This window comes from Cajanus cajan, chromosome 4 (genome assembly GCF_000230855.2).
Source record: "Cajanus cajan strain Asha chromosome 4, NIPB_CcT2T_4, whole genome shotgun sequence".
Lineage (NCBI taxonomy): Eukaryota > Viridiplantae > Streptophyta > Magnoliopsida > Fabales > Fabaceae > Cajanus > Cajanus cajan.
In genome coordinates, this window is record NC_138520.1 from 4386335 (window position 1) to 4414072 (window position 27738).

A 27738-nucleotide genomic window follows, 5' to 3' on the forward strand; every position below is an offset into this window, starting at 1 on the left:
ACTAAATACAAAATCAATTGATTTAATAAATATTAATAATTTTAATTTTTTATTAAAGACATAAAATACCTCTATTGATATCTTATAAAATCTCAATAATTAATCAATGTGTATATTATTTGGAAGCTATTATATATATTTATTATAAAATAAATATTTTATTTTTATGTATATAATTTTTTAACTATATTACCTTTATATTATTATTTATTATAAAAGGATATCTTATTTATGTATATAATTTTTTAGACTATTTTATCTTTAAATTTTTATATAATAAAAAATAATATTAAAAGTTAACTAAATTTAGAACTTGAATTTAACATCTTAAAGTTTAAAAATTAAGCATATTAAATATAGAGAAACGGAACCTAATAGTATAAAAGAAAGTAATAGGAATCTTCCCCTTTGCTTGCCAAAAAGACTTTAATTTCTATTATTCGATTCAAGGATAAGCGTCGGTGCCTCGCCATGGATCTGCGTCACTGCTCGCGTAAGCACTTTTTCCTGCAATTTGTTTCGATGATTACTTTACAAAACTGTTTCATTGCTTTCACATATAAATTCAACCTTTTTTCATTTTATTATTATACTTTACCATATCGTAACGTATTCATTGACGAGGACGATTATATTTTACAATTCTGTTTATTAATTACGCGTTAAAGTCTAAACCACTGTTGTTATTTTAAGCCTCTTGTTTTGCTATTGCGTGTTCTGCAATCTATCGTTCGTAAATTCATTATCGAATCAATTTTGAAGGAGTAGCGCCGGAGATTCATAACAATGGCGGAAGAGATAAGCAAAAACGATGTCGGATTAACGTCCAAAACGAAAAGCTTCAGGTTATGGCCTCGTTGGATTCCCACTTCAGTGGATCATATCATCGCTGCCGAGAAGCGCCTTCTTTCCGTTGTCAAGTAAGTAATTTTAAATCCCTTTTTGTTAACCCTAAACTTCAGAGTTATTCGCCTCTTAAATTTTCGGGGATTGATTGCTATTTGCTATTAATATTAAATAGTAGTTTATACTCTGAATGAACTACTAGGTGGGTCTGGTGATAATGTGAACAGGTTCTTATGTTGCTATGCGTAAAAGAAAAGTTTATACTCTGAATTTTTATGTGCGATTGACTATTAATTTTCTATGGTTATGGCAGGACTGGTTATGTTCAAGAGCATGTTAATATAGGTTCTGGTCCTCCTGGCTCCAAAGTGACATGGTTCCGGTCATCCAGCAATGAGCCGCGGTTTATTAACACCGTTACCTTTGACAGTAAACCTGACTCTCCTACGCTTGTGATGATTCATGGTTATGCTGCTTCCCAAGGGTTCTTTTTTCGCAACTTTGATGTGCTTGCCTCTCGATTTAGAGTCATTGCTGTTGATCAACTTGGGTGAGTGAGTTATGCTTTTCTTCATCCTAATGTCCCCACTGTTCATTGTTGTTGACTTATTGTTTCAAAGTACTTTTCTGGTTTTGTGCTCCATTTTGTTCCTGGAAGAAGGAGTTAGGAGTGCTAGCAATACAGTCTTTGACACACTCTTTTTTGTTGGATAAAATTTATTGAAAATTTTAAAACCATGAGAGAATCATTAATTTAGATCTAGGACCCACAAAATTTAATGATTTCAACCAATAGAAGGAAGTGTGTTCAAAAGAGTGTTGGAGAATGTGTTCTTAGCATTTCTCCCTTGGAAAAATTAAGTGAATTAGATATAACATTTAAAGGGCGAGTACCTAATTGTCAAGCCTATTTGGGCTGGGACCTTTAATAGGTCTGCTGCATCTTCTACCCTGGGCTTTTTTTTAGTTTTTTTCTTTTGCCCTGCACGGATGATTGTGTCTTTTCCTCACTGCCTACTCCAAAACTTGTTTTGCAGATGGGGTGGATCAAGCAGACCTGATTTCACATGCAAAAGCACTGAAGGTTAATTAAGAATTACATTTAAGAATGCAATGTTGCAGTTGATCTGGAATTGGAATTGTAAAGTTATACTCTGTTGCTCAACTTAGAAGTCGTAACTGTGGCAACCTCTTATAAATCACAATTTGTTGTTGATCATGCAGAAACTGAGGCATGGTTCATTGATTCTTTTGAGGAATGGAGAAAAGCCAAAAACTTGAGCAATTTTATACTACTTGGACACTCTTTTGGTGGCTATGTTGCTTCTAAATATGCGCTCAAGGTGAATCTCTTCCCACATTGCACTAAAATACTAAATATTTTCACTTTATTTCCTCTTCTTGATCGTTCTGATGTCTATTGTAATCTTTTTAATATAGCACCCTGAGCACGTACAACACTTGATTTTGGTTGGGCCTGCTGGGTTTTCATCAGAATCAGATGCAAAGCCTGAGTGGTTTACCAAGTTTCGCTCAACATGGAAGGGAGCAGTTCTGAACCATCTATGGGAATCCAATTTTACACCTCAAAAAATTATCAGGTAAAACTTCTTGTCTCGTTTCTCTTTTCTCAAGTGTAAGTTAGTTCATCAGGTGAAACGTGCTTTGCAATGCTAGTATTGAGGGTTTGATGAAGGTTCATCGTAAAATATAGGTTTTTATTTATTTATTTATTGTTATTTCAGTTCTTGTGCCTGCCTCAATGTGTATCACATGCATAATATTAGTAGAGTTTTGTAGTATCTCAAACTTGTTGGCTTAAGAAAGTCTGTTTGACCAGTGCTTATCTGCATCTGATTATTGGACTGGCATTATTGCTGTGGTACCTAGATTCATATAGTCACCTAAAATCTTTTAATTTAAATAAGTTGACACTAAAATAAAAGGTTGCACTTGGTGATAATGTAATGCATTTCGTTATATGTTCAGGTTAATAATATTTCTCTGACTCACTTTCATATCTATTATAATTTTATGCCACTAAAGTAGACTAGTGCATTGACTTGTATTCACATGATCTATTCATTATTGAATGATGGGCTCTGTGTGTTATTGCTAAGTCTAAATCATGGATGGAATTGTTTTGGAAGAATTTTTATCTTCTATGTAATTTGGCATAACAGGGGGCTTGTTGCTTGAGTTGCAAACCATTTGCCATTGATAGCATTCAAATATAATATTTTCAATCCGAGCAATTTGCCATTTATAAATCAAGCAATATGGGTTAACTTAAATGCACTAGTTTTCTTTGCCACTTGGTTTACTTATGTCACATTTGGTACGGGAATTGATAACTATACAGAATAGGAATGGAATTGCAATGGAATGAAATTAATTTAAATGGAATGATCATTCCCTATGTACAATTTGTTTGCTTTTGGAATGGAATAACTTCCGAGCCATTCAATTATTTAGTCCTTGGAATCAATGCAGGATTGAATATCCAAATGACATAAATACCCTTACTAGAAAAAAGGGAAAGAGGACTTTTTTTAACTGAAAAAAGGAAAGAGGATTAACACTCTTCAATCCTCATATATAATGTTCAATTTTATTTTTTTAAATAACAAATGATGTTGCCAGAAAAGAGTAAATATTTTTTGTAGGAAAACAATTGAGAATATGCACGTGTTTTGGATAAAGTACTTCATACATTTTTTATGACATTTTCTTGATAAAACTTTGGGTCACAATTGCATTTCTATGTCATTGTTATATTTTTATATTTTCACATATTTACATAATTATTATTCTTTAAAGATTTTACATAAATATTTAAAATTAATTTAATAGATGAAAGGTAGGTTAAACATAAAATAAGATTATATGAATAATAACTTTAATACAGAACAATAATTCTCATTCTTGAAAATAAATGAGGGAATGTTGTGAAAATGTAATTAAATCTCATTCAATGAAGCATGGAATCACCAATCCCACCTCTTTGGGAAGGGATGTTGATTTGTAGTTCTATGATAGAACAAAGTTCGCTATGGAATCATCATTTTTAGTACCAAACGTACTGCTAGTTGTTGTTATGTTAATCATTTGATTTTATTAAGTTGTCTTTATTTAATTTTTTTGTTTTATTTATGTTTGCTTCAGAGGTTTAGGTCCTTTGGGTCCCAACATAGTCCGCAGGTATACAAGTGCTAGGTTTGGTACACATTCAACTGGGGAAATATTGACCGAAGAGGAATCAACGTTGCTGACAGGTCTGGCAAAAGAACACATTGATATATTGTATAGATGTAAGAGTGCATTCTAATTTTAGTCTCCTGTCTGTTAAAGATTATGTTTACCACACATTGGCGGCCAAAGCTAGTGGGGAGCTCTGCTTAAAGTATATTTTTTCATTTGGAGCATTTGCTAGGATGCCCCTTCTTCTCAGGTATGGTGATCATTCTCTTTCTATTATTAAATTAGAATTTGTCTTCAACTAATTATTTGTTATCCTAAAAAAATTATTCAGATTTCATATGTAGTGTCTTCTGGAATCTGTAGTTCAACAACCACGTCATTCTTGGAAAAAAAAATTGTATGTAGAAATTAGAATTGTAGATACAAAATCAGTATACAGTACACTGCTTCTAGAGACATGTTAAGAACACCAGTTTGGTAACTTTGGTTAAAAAAACACTGCGTCTTTCGACATCTTGAAGTCAGTTTGATCCAAAGATAAATGGAACTCCTGCTAGAGAAAAAATGTTTTGAAATTCCCGTTTTAATGATTCTTTTCTTCTTAGTAGGTAGTACTTTTTATTTATACAACGATTGGAGGTTTGAACCTGTAGCCTCTTCCAAATTTCCTAAGCCCTTCATTTCTATTCTACTCCTAGTGGCTTGATTATTCTTGTTTTCGTGTAGTCAAAATACTAATCTCTTGACATTATGTGAAACTATTAGATAAAAACAATAGACCTTGTTTATGAATGAAATAGCAGCCGCTGCTGGCGATGTCAAAACTACATCTAGTGATTTGTACATATCCTATCCTGTATCATCAAGTAGGGGTGTAACCCACGAACTCAAACTGATCTAAACCAATCCAATGAGTTTGGATCAGATTTTTTCAGTGTTCAGATCATACCCAACCCAATCTGATTAAAACCCGGTACTGTACGGGGTTGGATAACGAATTTTGTGTTTTCAATCCGTTACCAATCCAACCCAACCCGATCATATATTATAATAATAATAATAATAATAATAATAATAATAATAATAATAATAATAATTGTATTTGAATGATTATTTGCTTAGAACAATACTCACTGCAACTCTCACTTAGTAATAAGTTTTGTGTTTTAGGTTAATAGCATTGTAATAATATAATATATTTATTTTAAATTTTATTTTGTATTAATTAATGTTGATTTTTTGAGTAATAATGTAACAAATTAATAAATTTATTTTAGAATTTAATTTGTATTATTGTTTGTTTTATAGGTTGATAACATTGAATTTGCAACAATGTATCAAATGATTTACATCTATTTTGAAATATTTAAAATTTTACAAAAATAAATAAATATAATTATGTTGAACCAATTGAACCAATTGATCCAATCCAATCCAACTCATTTATGATTGGGTGTTGAATTAGATTTAAAAAAAAATTCATAAATCCGACTCAACCTATTAAATTTTTTGATTGGATTGGATAGTGAGTTTATCCAAATCCGGCCGAATCCAACCTGCTTACATCCGTATTGTCAAGCAAACTATATATGCATCCTTAGAGGAGCACGGATAAAAAAGTAAAGGAAGGATTGCGAAACTAAGTCTTTTTTTACTTATTTATTAACGGCTAAAACACTAATTTGGTCCCTTATATTAATTGTTTGTTTCAATTTAGTCCCATTTTAATTTTTGGTTTCAATTTAGTCCCAAACTAATTAATTGGTTTCAATTTAGTCTCAAATTAATTAATTGGTTTCAATGTGGGACTTCCGTCTAAATTATTTAAACGGAGTTAACTTTTAGCCACGTGGATGCCACGTAGATGTATACGTGGATGCCACATGGATACCAATTTTTTTTTTAAAACACCTGGACCCAGAACGGCCCGTTTTGAAACCGGAACAGACCGTTCTGGTTGCACTTTTGGTGTTTTAGTTTTGCATCCGGAACGGCCCGTTCCAGGTGCAAAATTAACACACCAAAAGTGCATCAGAACGGCCCGTTCTGGATTCAGAACGGGCCGTTCCAAAACTGAGAATAGTGCCTTCATTGTATTTTTGATAATTATGCAATTTTGATCCCTAAGGTTTTAATTGAGTAATTTCAGTCTTTAAAAGATTATAGTTGTGTAATTTTAGTCTCACCATTTTTAATTGAATAATTTTAATCTCTCAAATATCATGATTGTGCAATTTTAGTCTTTCTTATTAAAAATATAATAATTTTAAAATTTTAATATATATATATATATATAATGTTTTAAAACTATATAATTGTTTGCTTATTTAAATTAACATATATTATAATTTTTTGTAATGTATCAAATGATATATATTTATTATTACTAAATAAATAAAATTTATATATTATTAATATTTTAATATTATTAATAAATTAATATCAATAATATTTTTCCTATATTTATAAATAAACTAATAATTTGATAAATATATATTAATATATATTAATATATTTTTACAAAAATATAAATATATAAGATCATATATATATATTTCTAATTAATATACTTATATTTTTGTAAAAGTATATTAGTTTATCTATAAATATATTAATAATATTATTGATATAATATCAAAAATTATAACATATGTTAATTTGAATAGATAAATAATTGTTTAATTTTAAAACATTATATATATATGTTGGATATCAGCACATATCAATCAGAATCTGTTGAAAATCAGCATATATCAATCAGAATATTCAATTCTGATTTGTAAAGATTTAATGTTAATAAGATCAATTTTATTTCCCCTCCTTTAATTATTTAGATACAGAATTTATAGGGAGAATTATTTCCTAAATTTTTAGGGATAGATTAGTGTGCAGATTTATTCCCTTGTATTCTATTTATACCACTTTTGTATTTTTCCCAAATCAGAGAAATATACATTATATTTTTTCGCAATATATATATATATATTAAAATTATTAATTTTTAATGGGAGAAACTAAAATCGTATTGTTATGATATTCTTTATTAATTTTATTAAAAAATATAATAATTTTGAAAAATATTTTTTATGGTAAAAATTTTAAAATTACTAATTTTTATTAAAATATTTATTTTATTAGATATAACAACATAATTAAAATATAATTAATAATATATATTTTGTAAAATTATTAATATTTTATATTTTAAAAAAAAAGTTAAAACCGGAACGGCCCGTTCTGAAACCGGAACGGGCCGTTCTGGTTTCACTTTTTGTGTGTTAATTTTGCATTTGGAACGGGACGTTCTGAATGCAAAATTAATACACCAAAAATGAAACCAGAACGGCCCGTTCCGGTTTCAGAACGGGCCGTTCTGGGTCCAGGTATTTTAAAAAAAATTGTCATCCACGTGACATCCACATGGCATCCACGTGGTATCCACGTATGCATCTACGTGGCATCCATGTGGACAAAAGTTAACTCCGTTTAAATAATTTGGACGGAAGTCCCAAATTGAAACCAATTAATTTTTAAGGGACCAAATTGAAACTAATTAATTAGTTTGGGACCAAATTGAAACCAAAAATAAAAGTGAGACTAAATTGAAACAAACAATTATTATAAGGGACCCAATTAGTGTTTTAGCCTTTATTAACATTATCAAGATAACTGTTGACAACGTACATCAATAATATGCTTGGTGAACGAGTAGAACTTGGATTTGTAGTGTGATTTATTGCTGACTTACGAAAATTGAAGCCTGTTTCGTAGGAAAGAGGCTTACTTGGTAATATCTAACTAGCATTAGAAAGAAAACATACCGAAAATATTTGTTCACAGAGTCCATTAGTCAAACTGAAACTTTCTTTACTCTGCAGATTTTAGGAAAATATCCTAAATTCTAAGGTTAATGTCATATATGGGCTTTAGTCGAAATTTTCTTGAGGCTTTACTTCTCTGTATTTTCAAATACGGATTCCTCATTTACTTGATGTACCACTCTATTCTCGAGTCTTGACTTTAATGTTTTATTCCCCGTAACTATGGTGTTGCAGTGCCTCCGAGTGGAAGGTGCCCACCACTTTCATATATGGTTTCCAAGACTGGATGAATTATGAAGGTGCCCGAGAAGCTCGGAAGCATATGAAGGTTCCATGTGAAATCATCAGGGTTCCTCAGGTATATATTTTCCCATTTCCCCTAATATGGAGATATTTTTTAATATTATTAAAACTAAAAATAGTTACTTGTTGCACAGGCTGGGCACTTTGCGTTCATTGACAACCCAACTGCCTTCCATTCCGCTGTTTTTTATGCTTGTCGAAGGTTTCTTACACCAAACAATGAATCTCTTCCTGAAGGGCTAACCTCTGCATAGGTTGGGTCTTAATTTTGTGCCCATCCTGTCTATATTTTGTTTTTGTCTATTTAAATTTCATAGTTGAATTGTTTCATTAAACTGGAAGAGGAATGTTTATAAATTACAGCCAATATTAGAAATAGTATTAGAAGAGTGTTGGTTAACATTCTTCTTTAGTGGAAATATTTGTAATAGCAATTTCAACAAAAACGAGTTATAGGGGAAATTTCACAACTGAAATTTGTTATGGTTAAAGCTTGGTGCGCTTGTGATAAATTTATGTCGTGAAGGCAATTTTAGGATGTTGTGCTATATGAGAAAATAATTTTGACGAGAAAATATCCTCTGATATTAGAGGACCCTGACCCTCAGTCACAATTCTCAGGAGTTGCCCTTACTTTTCCTGGTTAATAAGTTACAGTTTTTTACCCTTTTCCCCAACTCGTTTCATTGAAGAAAAAGAAATGTCCCAATCAAGAAAGAAATGGGTACTGCGGCAATGCTTTCAGTTCAGGTGCGAAAGCAACTATACCAGCCACTGAGGCACTTGTGTAACCATGGGTAAATGGATATCTTATATTATATAAACTCCTACTCACAAGCTTGGACTGACTTCACTAAGATTTAAAAAAGCAATGGCAGCCACCTGGTTTCCCTGTACTTTTCACCCCATTGAATGGAAAAATGAAAACGACCCATCGTTTACTGCACTAAATACGACGAGTGACTGAGTCTGGCAAGTGCAGAAGTGCATGAGCTATTAATTTCCGGGTTTTTGGTTGTGGGCCATTAGACGTTGGGACTATCATACAACTTAAATTGAATTGAATTCATAGCAATACATTAATGCAGGCTTTTGTTCTTGGTCATGCAATGCAACCTATGCCATCGTATTTATTTTATCACACAAGCAAAGCAACATAAAATCCTTCCGTCTTTTCCAATTCAACTGTTAGTGCTGGGAATTGGATTCCTTTTTTATTGTCACATATTGGGACCCATCACATACATAACATTTTTCGTGCCAATATATAATTGCTTCACAAAATTAGTGCGGGTGAGACAACGCGCTAGGGCCCACCTTCTGCTCAAAATACCCAGAACAGAACCCAATCACGCCCTTATCAAAATCGAACGCAGTATTTTAGTCTATTTTTCACCAACATTATATAAAATGAAATGATGGTGACGTAACGTTCTACTTCTACTCCCTCCAATTCTAAATATTAATAAAAAAAATTACATTAATCATAAGTTGTGAGCATAATTTAATTGCATCAATCTTATTGTAAAAAATAATATACCAAACGAAAAATCTTATTTAAAAAATAAATATTTTAAAAATTATCTATTATTGAAATTTGATAACAAGAATAACATACCCATTAAGAATAAACATTAATTAATACTATTTTGATTATAATATTACTAAACAAAATAAAACACGTTGAAATTTATTTATATTTGAAACTTGTACATGATTTTTGGTTTTATTCTACGCAAAGTTGGGAAGGAGTTTTCCTTTAATGTATAAACAATGATGGAAACCTATTAATTATAAATATCCTACCAACATGTATTATTTTTCTTTATCCTTCTTCCCATTACATCAAATCACTTACCATACTTATTTTTATTTTTATTTTTTATCTTTCTAAGCGTCTAATAGCATATAAGTGTCCATAATTCATTTTTGTTCTCCTTTACCTTCGGACCTCAGTTCTCATCATCAAAGCGTTAAATTACCTAAAGAGAGATTCAATAAATATATATATATATATATATATATATATATATGAAGGTTCACCTGTTTATTTGTCGTTTATTTATGATTTTCTTCTCGACGGAGACATATACTACAAAGAAAAATATAATTATAATTTCTTTGATTACAAAAATTAATAATTGAGAATAATCAAATTCATATATAATAAAATTTATGAAAAGTACATGTCATAATAACAATAATATACAAAACAGTTTAGAACACTTGAGTTATATATAATTATTGGGTTTCTCAGTTAAGTCGTGTAACTCCTTCATCTTTTGGTCCAAATGATTCTATTGAATTGTGATTTAATATTGGAAGGCAATGAAATCGTCACGGGGAGAGAAGCTCGAAAACGAACCATGGAGCTTGTGTTTGCATTAAAGCTGAGACGTGAAAAATCATGTTTAACCGGAAGCAATGAATAGGAGTTTCCATGTAAATTTACATATAAAAATCAAACACACACTGAGTCCCAGTAACACTAGGTGGTGCGAGTGTGGAGGTGGCGCCAATCATATACTCTAAAACAAACTTCACGTTAAATATTATTCCAAAATAGTTGCATGTGCCGTTCTGACCTCTAACTCGTTATTTCAATAGAAATATATTTAAAAAAAATCAAAACCCGGGGGAAAAAATTGTTGCACTTATGTTGCATTATTTATAAAAAGAAATTCACCCACCAACCCTTTCCGTTTTCTATTCAAATCAATTTTATTAGTATTTGGAATCATGTTGTGTTTACCTTTTCTATTATATATAAAAAATCCTAGAATGAAAGGAAAAACATGAAAGCCGACAAATTCAGACGTCCCATTCCACTTTTTCGATGCCTTTGTCTGATCCATTACAAGCTCCATGTCATAATAACGGTTACTTTCATGGATGTTCCTGACTTGACACGTGGCCGCATAGCTCCTCCTTTTGGCGCGAATCATTTTCTTTCATTGTATTTGTCTCGAACAATCAATTCGACCATCCGAATTGAAAACGGCGCCGTTTGGTCAAAGGCACACACGAATTCTTCTTTTGGCGCAACAGTAATTAGGACCATACCATTATTAAAAAGACCATGGATCCCCCTCCAAAAATGATGATAATTTAATTCAATTGATAGAAATTAGAAAACAAATTTAAAATGAAACCTGAAATGATTAATCAAGCAGGGGAAGGTAGTGTAGTGGGATCTGCTGACGATGGAATCTCCGGTCCAACCCGGCAACCTTGGAGCATGAAAACAACGTCAGACATTGATGGTCGATCAAGAGGATCCGTTGCTGTGCATAGGAGACCAACTTTGACACCCAACAAAAACTCTTCCCACTCCGAAGACTCCGGGTCTAGCTCAAGCAACCCTGGCTCCAACAACTCCGATATTTGGCCCCTTTGCAATTGCCTCTTCACCCACTTCACTATGTCCTCATCTTCCGTGAACATCACCGGTTTCTTCCCCGTCAGAATCTCCAACAACACTATCCCAAAGCTATACACATCACCCTCCTTCGCTGCCACCCCACTCGACACAGCTTCCGGCGACACATACCCTAAGGACCCAACTGGGGTCGACGACGACGATGCTTCCAATGCTGCTGCCATTGTCAACCGCTCCAACCCAAATTCAGACAAATGGGCCTCAAAATCTGCGTCAAAAAGAACATTTTGAGGCTTCACATCACCATGCACTATTGGCACCGAGTGCAGGAATGCTAGCCCTCGCGCAATGCCTAGTGCAATGAGATGACGCATTGGCCAATTCAGCACATGCCCATCTTGTTGAGAAGCCTCTTGGAGAAGAGTCCCTAGGTTTCCATTGGGCATGTAGTCGTACACAAGAAGTCTCACATCGGGTGGGCCTGCGTAGTAGCCGCGAAGAACTGTTAAGTTTCTGTGCTTCACTTTGCCTAGTGATTCCGCTTCCTTGCGGAAGGTACCCTCGTCTATGAACCCATCGAGAAAACGGCGAATGGAGAGAACCATGCCATCTTGGTAAGAGGCTTTGAACACGAGGCCGTATCTTCCCCTGCTCAACACGTTCTCTTCGTCGAAGTTTCTCGTTGCTTCCAATGTCTCTGCGTACGTGATCTTCTTGTTGAACATCACTAGTTTTGGCCCTCCTCCGTTTTCTCCACTCCCTCTACTACCTCTCTCTCCTCCCACACTCGTTGTGGGGCTCCGTTTCTTCTCACCCGTGACCCCTTCTCGAAGCTTCCTGCGCCACCTCAAGAGGCTGTAAATGTAGCCACCACAACACAAGGCCAAGAGACACAAACCAGCCACTGCCACGCCTATGAAAATTATTAGCCTTCTCCTCTTTTTTCTCCTCACGTTTGCACATTCTCTGTGCAAGGGTTTCCCGCATAAGCCTTGGTTCATGGCAAACACAGAAGGGTCGTTGAATGTAGTGCCAAGCGTTAAAGGAATCTCACCCTCAAGATTATTACTAGAAACATTGAAGTACTCCAAACCAGAAATGCTTGATAGTTCAACCGGAATTTCGCCGTTCAATAGATTTGAAGAAAGGTTCAACACGGTCAATTTTGATAACTTGGACAAGGAACCTGGTATATGACCCGTGAAGTGATTAGCATCCAACAAGAGTGAACTCAGAGCAGAACACTCAGATATTTCATCTGGGATATCACCGTTCAACTTATTGCGACCCAAATTAAGCTCTTTTAAACGAGAGAGCCGAGAGATTTGATCCGGAATGTTACCCTCTAGAAAATTTGACCTTAGCTGCAAAACTTCAAGTTGAGAACAACCACCAATCTCGGGAGGTATTCCACCAGAAACACCATTGTGAGACAAAGAGAGAACCGATAAAGAACTAAGGAACCCATAAGTTATTGGAATGTGACCAACAAATTCATTTGAGCTAAGATTAAGATACCGCAGACTCACTACGCTGCTGAAACCCTCAGGAACATCACCACTCAAACGGTTCTCTTGAAGCGCCACAACTTGCAGGCCCGGTAGCCCAAAAACCTCAACCGGCAACTCACCCGACAGGTTCTGCTTGCTCAAATCCAACACCGTGAGTCTCATCAACCTCCCCAACGTAGCAGGAACCCTGCCTGAAAACCCACACCCACTCAAATTAAGAACTTGTAAAGCGGTCAAGTCCCCAATGTTGGGCCAAACTTGACCCGAAAACTTGTTATTGCCGAGATTCAAAGCACTCATGTTCCCCAATTGCATGATCTCTTCAGGCACAACCCCGCTTAACTTATTATCACTCAAATTCAGCGTCTCCAGCGCAGTAAGCGTTCCATAACTAGAAGGCACCGAGCCGGTAAAAAGGTTACCGGCAAGAGACAAGTCTTTGAGGTTCCTCAGTTCCCCGAGAAAGTCAGGAATTAACCCAGAGAACCGGTTCCCCTGAAGATCAATAACCTCCAACAACCGACAATTTACAATGCTACGCGGAACAACGCCAGATAACAAATTATTGGCCACTCTCAGTTCCTCCAACGCGGAAAGGTTCCCAATGTCGAGCGGCAGAGAACCGGTAAAGAAGTTTCCAGAAAGATCGAGAGCCTTGAGCGTTGTCGCGTGGGTCAACCACGAGGGAAACGGCGCGTGAGCAATGCCATTTTCTTTAACATCCAAAACCTCCAAAACGCTGTCGCATTCGGCACTTTGCGGCGCGGAAAGCCCCGTGAAGAAATTAAAGCCGAGCTTCACGCTTCTTAAGTTCCTGTTGCAAAACACGGACACCGGGACCGAACCTGAGAACTGATTGAGCGAAAGCGACAGCACTTGAAGGTTCGGCATAGTTCCGAGGGTCGGAGGGAGAACTCCGGTGAGGGCGTTATCCTCTGCGGTGAGGTGCAGCAGAGAGGAACAGTTGGCGAGCGCCGAGGGTAGGGTTCCGTGAATGCGGTTTGAATCCAGCCATAGATACTGAAGGTTCTGTAGTGTTCCGAGGGAGGGTGGTATTCCTCCGGTGAAGGCGTTGTAGGAGAGGTCGAGGAAGCGGAGGGAGGCGGAGAGGTGGCCGGGGAGTTTCCCGGAGAGGAGGTTGCGGGCGACGCTGAGGATTTGGAGATTGGTGAGATTGAGGAGCGGCGGCGGAAGGTGGCCGGAGAGGTTGTTGTTGTGGAGGTAGAGGGCGCGGAGGAAGAGGCATTGCGCGAGGGAGGAGGGGATGGAGGCGTTGAGGTTGTTGGAGTGGAGGCTGAGTTTGCGGAGGTGGAGGAGGTTGGAGAGGGAGGGAGCGAGTTGACCCGCGAGTTGGAGACGCGGCAAGCGGAGCTGGTGGACTCGGTTGTTGTGGCAGAGAATGCCGCGCCAGTCGCAGGGTGCTGAGGGCGTGGAGGGATCCCAACCGTCCATGGAGCCGAGAGGGTCCTGGAGGTTCCGCTTGAAGGAGGTTAAGGCTTGAATCTCTAGGACGGTGTCGTTTTGGGCAGTGGCGAAGAATGCTAGGAGAGTGAAGGTGAAGGTGAAGAATATAACCGTTGTTGCCATTAGGACGAAGATAGCGAGAGGGGTTGTTTGTCTCTATGTCATGGTTTTGGTTTTGGTGGCTCCTTCCCCAAATGGTTCCAAGGCTTTTTATGTGAAAGAGTAGAAAGGGTGGGTTCTTTTGGAATTCTGCAGCTCTCTCTCTTTCTTACTGTTTGCTACCTGTTTTTCTGCACCTCACCTCCACCACAACTAACTACTCTATTTTTATACTCACAAAATGCACTTCCTAAAATTAAAAATACATATATTGAATAAATTTTTAGAATGTTTTAAATATCTATAAATTTAATTATTTATTCTTGTTTTAGTCTTTTTAACATATATTAATATTATCACTTTAATCTCTCTTTATTTGTATCAATTTATAATTGTACTCTCTTTATTTTTAATAAAAAAATATTTAATTTTCTATTTTTAAAATATAAAATTTTAATCTTATTATTAATTTAATATTCATTAATCGTTAAATTTTTGTTATTTAATAATTTATTATCACTTAAATAATGTGATATTTTATAACATGACATATTAGTATAAAAATTAAAAATTAATATAAAGAAAATTTTTGTTTGTATCTATTTCTTAGAGTGATTGATATTTATTTTATTAATAAAAAATCTTATTTAAATGTTATTTTTAGTTTTTTATTTTTATATATGATATTACTAAATGTCATAGTACTTAAGTAAAACTAAACGTTAAAATTTAATAATTAGTAAATATTAATTTAACAGGAGGATCAAAATTTTATATTTTTAAAATTAAAGAGACAAAATGTCTCTATTTTTAAATAAAGGGACCAAAATTGTGGATCAATGAAATAAAAAGATTGAAAGTGTAATTTAGTCATTTTTAATTTTAAAATAGACTAAATTTAATTTTTGATCCCTTTATTTTTTTCGATTCATAATTTTAATAAAAAAAATAGTCTTATTGTCAATTTAATTTTCATTGATTGTTAAATTTTAATATTATATAAATTTATCGCCACTTAAATAACATAATATTTAATGACGTGACATATAATGATAAAAATTAAAAAATAATACACAAAAAAATCTTCATTTGTATATTTTTTACAAGTGATAGGTATTTATTTTATTAATAAAAATATTATTTGCATTCTTTTTAGTTCTTTTATTTTTAAACATCATGCTACTAAATTATGAATAAACATTAAAACTCAACAATCAGTAGATATCAATTTGAAGTATGGATGACAATAGAGTGATGGGATTACGATTTTCATTATCCTCATCGCTCTTTATACTTATCATCATTCCCATATTTGACGAATATGGAATTTGTGTCTTCATCATCGTCGAGTATCGAATATACTCGTACTCATTTCTTACTTGCCAAAAAAATAATTAAATATTTAAAAAAATATTAAAAAATAAGAATTTCAACATAGAGTTATAATTATAAAATTATATTATTTAAGTTTTATTTGACATAAATTAAAAATAGAGAGAATTATATAAATGTCAAGTAAATTTTTAAAAAAATTAAATTTCTAGAAATTTAAAGTAGATATGTGTATACACATCCTCATCCTCGTATCTATTTTAATAAATTGGATATTATCCATACTTATACTCGGTCAAACCGAATATTTCCTATCAAAGTCAGATAAATTTGAGTATTACTCACATAACGAATTGGATATTATAAAGAAGTTGCGCTATTAAAGTAAAAGAGACATATTTTAAAATAAAATATAGTAAAAGAGATTTATTAAATAAAATATGAGACTTAATAAACTTAGTTATTTTCAATAATATTTAAAAAAAATAGATAAAATATCGTTACTTCTCTTACAATAAAATTTTAAAATAGTACTTATATCATATTTTAATTTTAAGATTTTGATAAGGGAAAAATTATTTCTTTTAGGAATACATCTTTAAATTTATAAAATTTCTTTTTGTTAATAAACTATTTATTTAATGATTTAAATAGTTTTATCAATGAAAAAAAAAGCATATATTCATTTTAGTATTTATATTTTTAAGTTAAGAATATCTCTTCTTATATTTCTTTTTCAGACAAGTGATTTTATTATTATTACCTAATAATTAGTAAATGTTAATTTAATAGGAAGATCAAAATTTCATATTTTTAAAATTAAAGAGATTAAATGTCTTTATTTTTAAATAGAGGAGCAAAATTGCGGATCAATGAAAATATAAGACTAAAAGTGTAATTTAGCCATTTTCAATTTTAAAATAGACTAAATTTCATTTTTGATCCCTCTATTTTCGTCAACCCATAATTTTAATGAAAAAAAGAATTTTAGTCTTACTGTTTCATTGATTATTAAATTTTAATGTTATATAATGATTTATCACCACTTAGATAACATGACATTTAATAACGTAACTTATAACGATAAAAATTAAAAAATAACATACAAAAAAATCTTCATTTGTATATATTTTTACAAGTGATTAATATTTATTTTATTAATGAAAATATTATTTGCATGTTTTCTTTAGTTCTTTTATTTATAAACATCATGCTACTAAATTATGAGTAAACATTAAAACTTAATAATCAGTAAACATTACAATTTCAAGCTTAAAATCTTTAAATAAATTGTGCTATTAAAGTAAAAGAGATATATTTTAAAATAAAATATAGTAAAAGTGATTTATTAAATAAAATATGAGACTTAATAAACTTTGTTATTTCCAATAATCTTTAAAAAAAATTAAATAAAATATCGTTACTTCTCTTACAATAAAATTAAAATAGTACTTATATCATATTTTAATTTTAAGTTCTTGATAAGGGAAAAATTATTTCCTTTAAGAATACATCTTTAAATTTATACTTAATTTTTTTGTTAATAATCTATTTATTTAATGATTTAAATAGTTTTATCAATGAAAAAAAAGAATATATTCATTTTAATATTTATATTTTTAAGTTAAGAAGATCTCTTCTCATATTCTTTTTTTAGACAAGTGATTTTATTATTATCACCTAATATTTTCTATAAAAAAATTAATTATTTAAAGTTTTATTTTCTAATAATATTTTTTTAGCAGATTTTATCTTTTATTTTTATAAATAAAATTTTCATTTTCCATTTCAAATCTCAAGTACTGACACTTTTATTGTGTTTTTTTTCCTACATATATATTCCCTATATTTTTTTATTTTTCATTTGAATTCATTATGTATATCAATTTCATTTTCTATTTGAAAATCTTATTAAAAATAGCAAATTTCCGTAATGTGCATGTGGTACTTTTTACGTTTATTTACGTGTATGTTTATATTAATGATACGAGAAGTTAAAAAGTTAAAAGTATAAGATATTTTATTTTTAATTTTTTTGTAATTAATTTGAAATTAATCATCCAAAGTGTATTAATGTATTATGTTTATCCAAAGTTACAAAATTTAATGATAATTTTATTAAATTTCAAATATACGAAATGCTATTAAATATTACTTTATTATAAATATTTGTAATTTATGATATTCGTATAAATTATAATGTTTATTTTACTAGTTACAATACTTTATGCTTTTCAACGTGATTTTTTTAAAATTTTTATTTTATAGTGATCGATTAAAGTCACAATATTTGATGCTTTTCGCCAACATGATTCTATTGTCAATATTCAATAAATATTAATGTATTAATATAATTATTGCAGTAAATATTAATTGATTAAATCAAATATTTATTTTGATTAATTTATAATAGTTATAAAATAATAGTTCAAAACATTATTTAAGCAATATATATTACGTTTGAATTTATAATCATCCAAATATAATTTTTCAATAAATATTAATTAACTTAAATTATTATGGTACATACTACGTAATTCATTCAAGTGTTTGTTTTGATCTATTTATGTTAGTTTTAAAATTATAGATTCTAAAAGTTATTATATTGGATTCAAATTAATAAAAGTATATATATATATAAGGGATCCATTTACTTCCGGAGTAACTCTTTGCATCCTCACTCTTTATTTTATTTAAATCTAAATAAATCTAATAGCTTATAATGAGTTACTAAAAATCATGTGAGAGTTTTTCATGAGTTACTGAAAAGACTTACGGGAGAGCTTATCTTGTAAAGTTTTTTGCTAGACAATCCCTCTTCCTTTATACTTTTTTATTTATCCTTTGATATTGATTTTGGTTCGTATGGTATTTCATTTGCAGAAGAAAAAAAAAAGAGCAATTAGATAAACATTTGCGAAAGAAACAATGAAGTTGAACACAAGTATTTTTTAAACTTTTCCATTGGCTGCCTCGACTCTCATGTGTATATTAAGATATTTTTTATTAAAGTACAATTTTTACCTTTTTGTTTCACCCATTGACAATATATATAATTGATATATTGTTCTCTGTATCACTACTTTGATTGAATGTATTTATTGGACATGTAACTAAATATATATAATCGATATTTTGCTCTGTTTCACCTTTATAATTTTCTTTAAAGTAAAAAATGTAACTAAATATGTAAGTTTTCTTATATATATTATTGACATATAGCATCTATTGACACACTATTTTTCTTTTCTTTTTTTATAATTGGTGTAGCAAGAAATAATGGACAACAATGGTAATGATTTTGAAGCTATGCCCAAGGACTTAGAAATATGGCATGAAAATATTATATTGGATGCTCCAAATGTTGGTAAGGAAACCAATATTGAACCTTGTGTAGGAATGGAATTTGTTTCTTTTGAAAAAGTTAGGGAATTCTACAATTCATTTGCTAAGAAGAGAGGATTTGGAGTAAGTATTCATTCAAGTAAACCTAAGAGATCAATTTTGGTATGTTGCAATGAAGATCAAAACAAAGTGAAAAAATATAGAAATGAAAAGAAGTGTTCAACCTTTCGAAATGGTTTTCCAGCTTCACTGGTTTTTTCAAGAGGTACAATAAATAGCAATTGGATTATAATTGCATTTAACAATGACCATAACCATGTTATGGTTAGCCCAAGAAGTATTTCTTATATGAAGTGTCATAAAAAGATGAATGGTGCAGCAAAGTGCCTTGTTGAAAAATTTAAGGAAGAAGGCATACCAACTGGAAAGGTTGCTACCATTTTCAATAATGGTGAATCAACATTCTCTAATAGAGATTGTTGGAATCATATTAGAAATTTTTGGAGGAAAAATTTAGATGTTGGAGATGCTCAAGCTATTTTCAATTATTGTAAACGAAAACAGATTGAAAACTCAAACTTTTTTTATGAAATTTAGTGTGATGATGATTAATTCTCGGATGATCAATTTTTTTTGGGTTGATGCTAGATCAAGATTAGCTTACCAAAAATTTGGGGATGTCATAAATTTTGATACCACATATAGAACTAACAAGTACAATATGTCGTTTGCTCCATTTCTCGGATTGAATAATCATTGTCAGTCAATTTTATTTGGTTGTGCTTTGTTGCAAGATGAGTTGGAGAGTTCTTTTATATGGTTGTTTGAAACCTGGCTTGAGGCAGTGGATGGTAAAATACCTATATCTATCATAACTGATCAAGATTTAGCTATGAAAGCTTCCTTAGCAAAAGTATTTCTTGAAAGTCGACACCGTCTCTGTTTATGGCATATTAGAAAGAAGTTTCCTGAAAAGTTAGCTCATATCTATCACAAAAAATCCATTTTCAAGCGAGAGCTGAAAAGATGCATTCATAATGCACCCAATATTCAAAGTTTTGAAGAAGAATGGAAGCGTTTAATGAATGAGTATAACTTAGAGGAGAATGAATGGCTTCAAAGGTTATATAAGATTAGAGAGTCTTGGATACCGATTTACAATAGAAGCACATTTTTTGGTGGGATGAATACAACTCAAAAAAGTGAGAGTATTAATTCATTTTTTTGATTCTTTTTTAAATGCATCAACGAAATTGAAAGAATTTGTGCTAAAGTTTGAAAAGGCAGTTGATAGTCGCTTAGAGGTAGAAAGAAGAGAAGATTATGAATCCAGACATAAATCACGCATCTTGACAACAAGGTCAAAACTTGAGGAACATGGTGCATCTATTTATACAAGAAATATGTTTTCTAAATTTCAAGATGAGCTTGAGAAGATCAACAAATTTACTAAAGAGAAGATCAAAAGAGATGGGCCTAGATACTTCTATCAAGTGTCCAACAATTTTGAAGCTCAAGATAAGTTCAATGTTGACATAAAAACTATCTCGTAAATCTTTTCAGTAACTCATGAGAAACTCTCAGGTGACCCTTTTTAGTAACTCATTATAAGCCATTAGATTTAAATAAAATAAAGGGTGAGGATGCAGAGTTACTCCGAGAGTAAATGGATCCCTCCTATATATATATATATATATATATATGTATATTAGTTATATATTAGTTAATACATAATTGTGTTATTATTTTAAATATTCAAATCATGGAAATCATTTTAGTGGATTAATATGTTATGTATTTTTATGAATTAAAAAAATATTTTAAACAAGTGTTACGCAACGATATATAGTTGAAAATCTAGAAAAATAAAAATAAAAAACCTGGTTGAGAAAGGATGAATTAAATATAATAACGAATTGAATATAATAAGGTAAAAATTATTGGTTAAAAAATTTATAATACCCCTTAACAGTACACTGATTTAAATACACATTTTTCCATCGATTGAATTTGTTGAAAATAACAAAAAAATTTTTATAGTTTTACATATTATTTAATGAATTTCTCTTAATTATAAATTTTTCTTAATTATTGTATTTTGGTAATAATTATATATTATGGTATTGAGAAACTCTAGGAGTTGAGGGATTCCTCATCATAAATCTTTTAGTGTTTTAGAGGTTTCTTTATGCATAAGTCCAATTTTACCTTGAGAGGAAAAATATACAAGGTTCCTTTTAAGTAGGAATGAGAATAAGTTAGGTCAGATTAGACTTTGAATATATAGGTTGACCTAAAATTAAAACCTAAGTCTGACCTATTATTTATTATAGGTATTTTTTATAAGCATGGTCTGTTCTTTTTAAAAGTTTGACTTAACCTATTAACTTATTTAAAAGCCTATTTAAATTATTAATGTTAATTATGTCAATAAACTTAATTTTTAAAAATCAACAAAATTATTTTTAAAATATAGTTTATTTAATATTATTAAAATTTAATTTTTATTATATTATATAAATGAATAGGCTGACCTATTAGGCCTAATAGACTTTTCTATAAGCCTAATAGGCTTTTCTATTAGGGGTGTAAGTGGATTGACTTGGGTTGTGTAACGCCTAATTATATAATATTAAATATATATTTCTTATATGTTATTATCCCAATTATATCATTAATAATATTTTACATAATACTATTTTACATTACATACTATTCTAAAAATATTTACATCATACTATTTTACACATTATTTATTTCTTTCACTTCTATTACAATAGTTACATTGGTGGTAAAAATAAATTTACAATTGGATTAGTATGATTGGCGGGTAGTCAAAAGAAAGTTACTATAATAGGTCCATCAATAATAGTGGAGTTTTCTTGGTAAAAAAGAATGAAGATAATCATATGCCTTGAAACGTGATAGAGTTGTAAACAACATCCACATTCCATTTCCCTCCATGGAAGACAACAGTAATAAAAATTGTAAAAGGACCTGGAATCGCGGGTATATCCATCTATTTGTAATATATTTAATTTTAAAAACAAAGAAAAATGAGGAGTGAGAACAAATATCCAATAAATACAAATAATTTAATAGAATATACAAAATTATTTATAACCAATATTAAATATATATGTATATGTATACATATAAATATATTTTAAACTGTCTTATTATAATAAAATTTGAATTATTTTAGTAGTGACTAGTCAGGATAAATAAGTATTATCATAATATCAACTAATAAAAGAATATTTCACCTTAAGTCCTTACTCATTTGAATTCCTAAGGTCAAACCTTCAACTACAAATTAATTCTAACTTTATTTCTTATGGCCATAGAATAACATTTATCTTTACAATATATGAAGAAATAATAAAAAGATGAGCTTAGGATATTTTAACAAAGTTATATTATAGTTAAAATTAATATAAAAATAATTAAGCTAAATAAGTTTAAATATTTTTAATTATTTAAAATTTAATATAATATAGTTTACAAAAATGGAATGTATTAAAGAATATTAATTTATTAAATGACAGTGATAAACATCATAAAATAATTAAACAACAAAAACTAGGAACACCTCATTAATTATTAAGAGTAAAAAGTATCTCAGATTAAGCAAGTAAATGGTGTTAGAAACACCCCACTAAAAAAATATACATAGATATAACATAAATAAACAAACATAATAGTATATAAAATCTTAAAAGGATAAAGATCTCCTCCCCCTTACCTTAGTAGAAAAATGAAATGACTTGGAAGTACTCTAAAATTGTTTATTTCTTTTCTTTTTTCCCTCTTTTCTTTCTCTCTCTTCATTCTTAATGTTCTTTCTCTCCGTAAGTTCTCTCTTTCTCTCTTCTCAATTTTTTTAGTTCCATGTTTCCCCATGCCACCCCATGACCTATTTATAGTAAATTTGATAATGATTACTTTTGGTTGCATTCTAATTATATATAGTTTGATTACTATATAATTACATAGCTAGCTACCATGCAATAAATGTTTTAGATAACCCTTATCTATACATTTAATGTAGATAAGTATCTTTTTTTTTTTAACTTCTTTCTTTTATATAATATATATATATATATATATATATATATATATATAAAATAATTATTTATATTAAACATTTAACAATTTTAAATATTTATTTTTCATAATAATAATTAAAATAATATGAAAAATATTATAAATACGGTTTTAAAATTTTATAATGTCATTATATTTTATATATTTCCATTTCAGTTTCTTGAAAATATTGTGATAAATATTCTAATGCATTAAAATTATATAAAAATATTATATTTAATATCTATTTATTTTAAAATATGATAACAAAAAATTTCGACTATTATTTTAAAAATAAGATAACAATAATAAAATTGATAATATTGTATTAGAAATTTAGGATATTACAGGTTTGGGTTTGGATAAACCTGTTACCCGACCCAATCAAAATTTAATGGTTAACAGGTTAGGTTGGGTCAAATTTGTGTAATTTTTTTAAAAAAAATCTAATCCAATCCAATTCAACCCAATCTAATCACGAACGGGTTAGGTTGGATTAATCAAGTCAACATAATTATATTTATTTATTTTTTGTAAAAATTTAAATATTTTAAAAATAAATGTAAATTATTTGATATATTGTTGCAAACTCAATGTTATCAACCTATAAAGCAAACAATGATACAAATTAAATTCTAAAATAAATTTATTAATTTGTTACATTATTATCAACTTAAAAAACCAATATTAATTAATACAAAATAAAATTTAAAATAAATATATTATAATGTTACAATACTATCAACTTAAAACACAAAACTTGTTACTAAGTAAGAGTCACGGTGAGTATTGTCCTGAACAAATGATCATTCAAATATTATTATTATTATTATTATTATTATTATTATTATTATTATTATTATTATTATTATTATTATTATTATTATATATGACCAGGTTGGGTCGAGTTGGTAACGGGCTGAAAACACAAAATCCATTACCCGACCCGTATAGTACCGAGTTTTGATCGGGTTGGGTTGGGTTTGACCCGAACATTGAAAAAATTTGATCCAAACTCATTGGGTTGGTTTGGGTCAGTTTGAGTTCGCGGGTTACCCGTACCTGCTTACATCCCTATTTTCTATAAGCCTAAGCTTTATACAAATAAGCTTTTTTAAAGTCTAAAGATGATCTTTTTATTAAACAGATCAGGTCAGGCCAAGATTTAAAGAGGCCAAGCCATAGGCCCATGTTTAATTCTATTCCCTACTTCTAAGAATTAAGCTTCATAAATTCAATTTTTAAGAATTTTAGAGAAATGAGTTAAAGAAAAGCACTCTAAAGTCAGTAAATTTCTCTTATTCTCTAAACCTTTTTTTGAGAGGGTGATTCTTTACCCAAAGTTCTAATTTGGCTATGTTTGTTGATTTAGGTCAGTAGAATCGTGAATCAAGATTGTTGAGTCCTGTGAAGTTTCTCGAAGAAGCTTAGAACCATTTCCTTTTTCTATTTTCTTCTAAGATTTCGAGGTAAAGGAAGTTAGAACCTAATTTTTGATATTTTTTTGGTTTTTATGCATGAATTGATTATTGAATGAGTTCAATTATGTTGCTAAAATGCATATATGATTTTGAATTTGGGTTGTTGAACATAGTGTAGTCATTTTCAAAGAGAAGAATTTGATGATTTGTGGTGATCTTTGATTGCATGTTGAGTTTCTTATTGAATATGAGTTGATGGTGGTGTATATATGTTGTTTGGTGCTTTGCATGCTTGAGATTTTCTAGTTTTCAGGTGGCTTGAGCCAAATTCCTGGTCTATTAAGTGTAGAACTCACCGTCGCACCGGACGCACTTTCATAACGTTGGGCATGGTTTCAATTAGAGGTTCTCGATCTTGCTCATGTTGGGCATAAGATTGGTGGCACTAGGTGTGGGGAGAAAGAATTGCCTTAGGTTGAAATGGTGTTGAACATGGGGTGAGAGAATTGGCTCTGTTTGGATTGACGCTAGGTGCCAAAGGAGTGACATCGGGTGTGAGGAGGAGACTCGTCTCTACCTGGATTGGGATCGGATGTGGGACTTTTCCATGCTAGATGGGAGTGTTCAAGGATCTCTACCTAATCCACATCGGACATGGGTTGCATAGTGTTGGATGTGGGCGAGGTAAAGATCTCTCTACCTTAATGGTGTCGAGCGTGGGTAACACAGCGTTGAGCGCGGGTTGTCTTGTATTAACTTGTTATTTTTATGAATAATTGGTGAACATGGATAGATTAGATGATTTTATCACATGTTGTATGTTGCCAGGTGCGGTTGGGGTTTATGTATATTGATTTGGGATAATATATGTAGATGGTTATATGGTTGAACTATTGAGGTGCATTTGTGTTGTAGATTGATTAATGTTGTTAGATTTACATTCATTGACCTAGGGTAATGCATGTAGATAAATATTATTTAGGTGTGATGCTGAGCATACTATAGGCATTTAAGCATGTTGATTAACTTAGGACCAAAGGAGAGACCATTTTCGGAAGTTGGATATCCCATTGTGAAAATATTGGTATGGTGCTCTATGAGTTCAGTTGTTGAAAAACCCCTTCTTGAGTAGGTGTTATCTTTTGGAGTGGATGATTGAGTCTCCTTTAGGACCTTAGTTGATGCGACATGTGGATCAGGTTGAGACATACAAACTATAAGTGACCAATGTTGACTCATATGTGAACAAGGTCGAGACACATGTGTAAAGTGACTAACTGAGTAAAGCACAAGGTCAAGGATTTAGTCTTTGACTGAGTATCGGAGGGATGTAGTATTTGGAGGATAGTCAATAGACTAAATCCATAAGAGGCTTAGTGTTGTAAGTTAATATTGTGGTAGACTCTTTCTTAACTTGTTTTATCTTGACATGAATATTAGACTTTCTAGTTTAAGTGATAATATCTAATAAACCATGTTGTTAGGGATTGATATCCCAATTTTTCTATGGACGTAACATGTGTAAAAAGGTCGTGTTTGTTCAATAGGGTCAAATCACTTAGATTACTCACCCTATTGTAAGAAATCTTTGTAGGTGAATGCGTGACAATGCATTAGATGAAGTGTATGCATATGATGTGGTTTGATTTGTCATATGCTTGTTGATTATACGGTTGAATTGTATGGTTGTTCGTACATGGATGAAATTTTTGTTTACCTTTGTAAGGTATTGGATGTCATGTTGCGGTGTATTGTTGTGTTGATATGTTGTAGAATAGGGAAATCTTTATTGTTGGTCTACATGTTGGTGTTGGTGAGTAGTATAAATATTTTTACTTCTATACTTGTTGTACGTTTGTTATTTTAAAGAAAAATGATAGAGCTTCCGAATTCTTCATTCCGAAAAACACTCTGAAAGATTAAAATATTAAGTTATAAAATATTAAATTAAATAATTATTTAATAATAAATTTATTAAAAAAATATTAATATTTTAACATTCGGACGATGATTCAGACGAAAAAATCAGAGGATGTATCTTCACTCTATTTTAAAATATAGTTTATCTTTGTATGTTTTTTGGTGGTTAAACTACGAAGATCATGTTTATATAGGAGTAAGGTTAGTTGGAGGCAAGCTGGGGCTTTTGTGAGGTCATATTGGTGGCTGGTTTGTCGTTGAATTTTGTCAAGTTACTTTGATGTAACCAATATATAAATGTTACTTGATTGACAACTTAAAATTTTAACGAAGATAACTAATTTCTTTAATATACGTAAAATCAATTTTTTTTCCTTAGAATATAGGAAGTATTCTTTGTATATGATATATCAATATTGATTAATATAAGTAGTAACTGATTGAGTCCCTTAATTAAAATGTTTAGAGTTCGAATAATCAAATTCTAACCTTAAATATGTAACAGTCTATGTTAGGAGACGGATATCAACCTTGTGTGTATAATTCCTGATGAAGATTAGTTTTTACGGTAGATATTTCGTATTAATAGCATAATTATCCTTACCCAATAAAAACTTTTATATAATGTTATAGATTTATGAAATCATTATATAAAAATGAAATATTCTTTTTTATAATTTTGATTGGTAAGGAGTAAATGTGTAAATTGATTTTTCTATCTTTTATTTTTTTTCTACCAGTACTTTGTATTTTTGTCAACATTGTCCCGTTTTTTTTAAACATTATAATAAATTTATGTAATATTTTTCAACAACTTTTTTTGTTCTTCTAAAAAAAATGCGTACACTGTTTAAAAACATTACATATATATAAAAATAAGATTGATTTAAATCCTGATTTTAAAATTATTTAACGAAATTTATTGAAAGCGCATAATTTTAAATCATGATTTTATAATAATTTAGATTATGATTGTAAATAGTTGTTATGATCATTGAAAAATAATATCA

At 30.6% G+C, this 27738-nt stretch overlaps 2 protein-coding genes across 2 annotated transcripts; one reads left to right on the plus strand and one right to left on the minus strand.

The window, feature by feature from the left end:
- The first annotated feature begins 371 nt into the window (after nucleotides 1–371).
- Nucleotides 372–8662, plus strand: LOC109816640 (putative 1-acylglycerol-3-phosphate O-acyltransferase). The gene is made up of 10 exons (XM_020381716.3): nucleotides 372–493; nucleotides 763–920; nucleotides 1160–1396; nucleotides 1884–1930; nucleotides 2071–2189; nucleotides 2287–2447; nucleotides 4012–4121; nucleotides 4198–4297; nucleotides 8103–8226; nucleotides 8306–8662. Exons 2-10 carry the CDS (start codon nucleotides 787–789, stop codon nucleotides 8423–8425), a joined length of 1152 nt encoding a protein of 383 aa, XP_020237305.1. The 5' UTR covers nucleotides 372–493; nucleotides 763–786; the 3' UTR covers nucleotides 8426–8662.
- Nucleotides 8663–10809: 2147 nt separating this feature from the next.
- Nucleotides 10810–14978, minus strand: LOC109816639 (uncharacterized). Its single transcript, XM_020381714.3, has one exon. The coding sequence runs from the start codon at nucleotides 14646–14648 to the stop codon at nucleotides 11337–11339; it is 3312 nt and encodes a 1103-aa protein (XP_020237303.1). The 5' UTR covers nucleotides 14649–14978; the 3' UTR covers nucleotides 10810–11336.
- Nucleotides 14979–27738: the final 12760 nt, after the last annotated feature.

Excerpts from the sequence above, each read along its gene's own strand:
- LOC109816640 (XM_020381716.3), top strand. The coding sequence starts at position 787 with ATGGCGGAAGAGATAAGCAAAAACGATGTCGGATTAACGTCCAAAACG. Across the intron at positions 2,190-2,286 it reads CTTCTAAATATGCGCTCAAG|CACCCTGAGCACGTACAACA; the intron begins GTGAATCTCTTC and ends TTTTTAATATAG. Across the intron at positions 2,448-4,011 it reads ACACCTCAAAAAATTATCAG|AGGTTTAGGTCCTTTGGGTC; the intron begins GTAAAACTTCTT and ends TGTTTGCTTCAG.
- LOC109816639 (XM_020381714.3), bottom strand. The coding sequence starts at position 14,648 with ATGGCAACAACGGTTATATTCTTCACCTTCACCTTCACTCTCCTAGCA.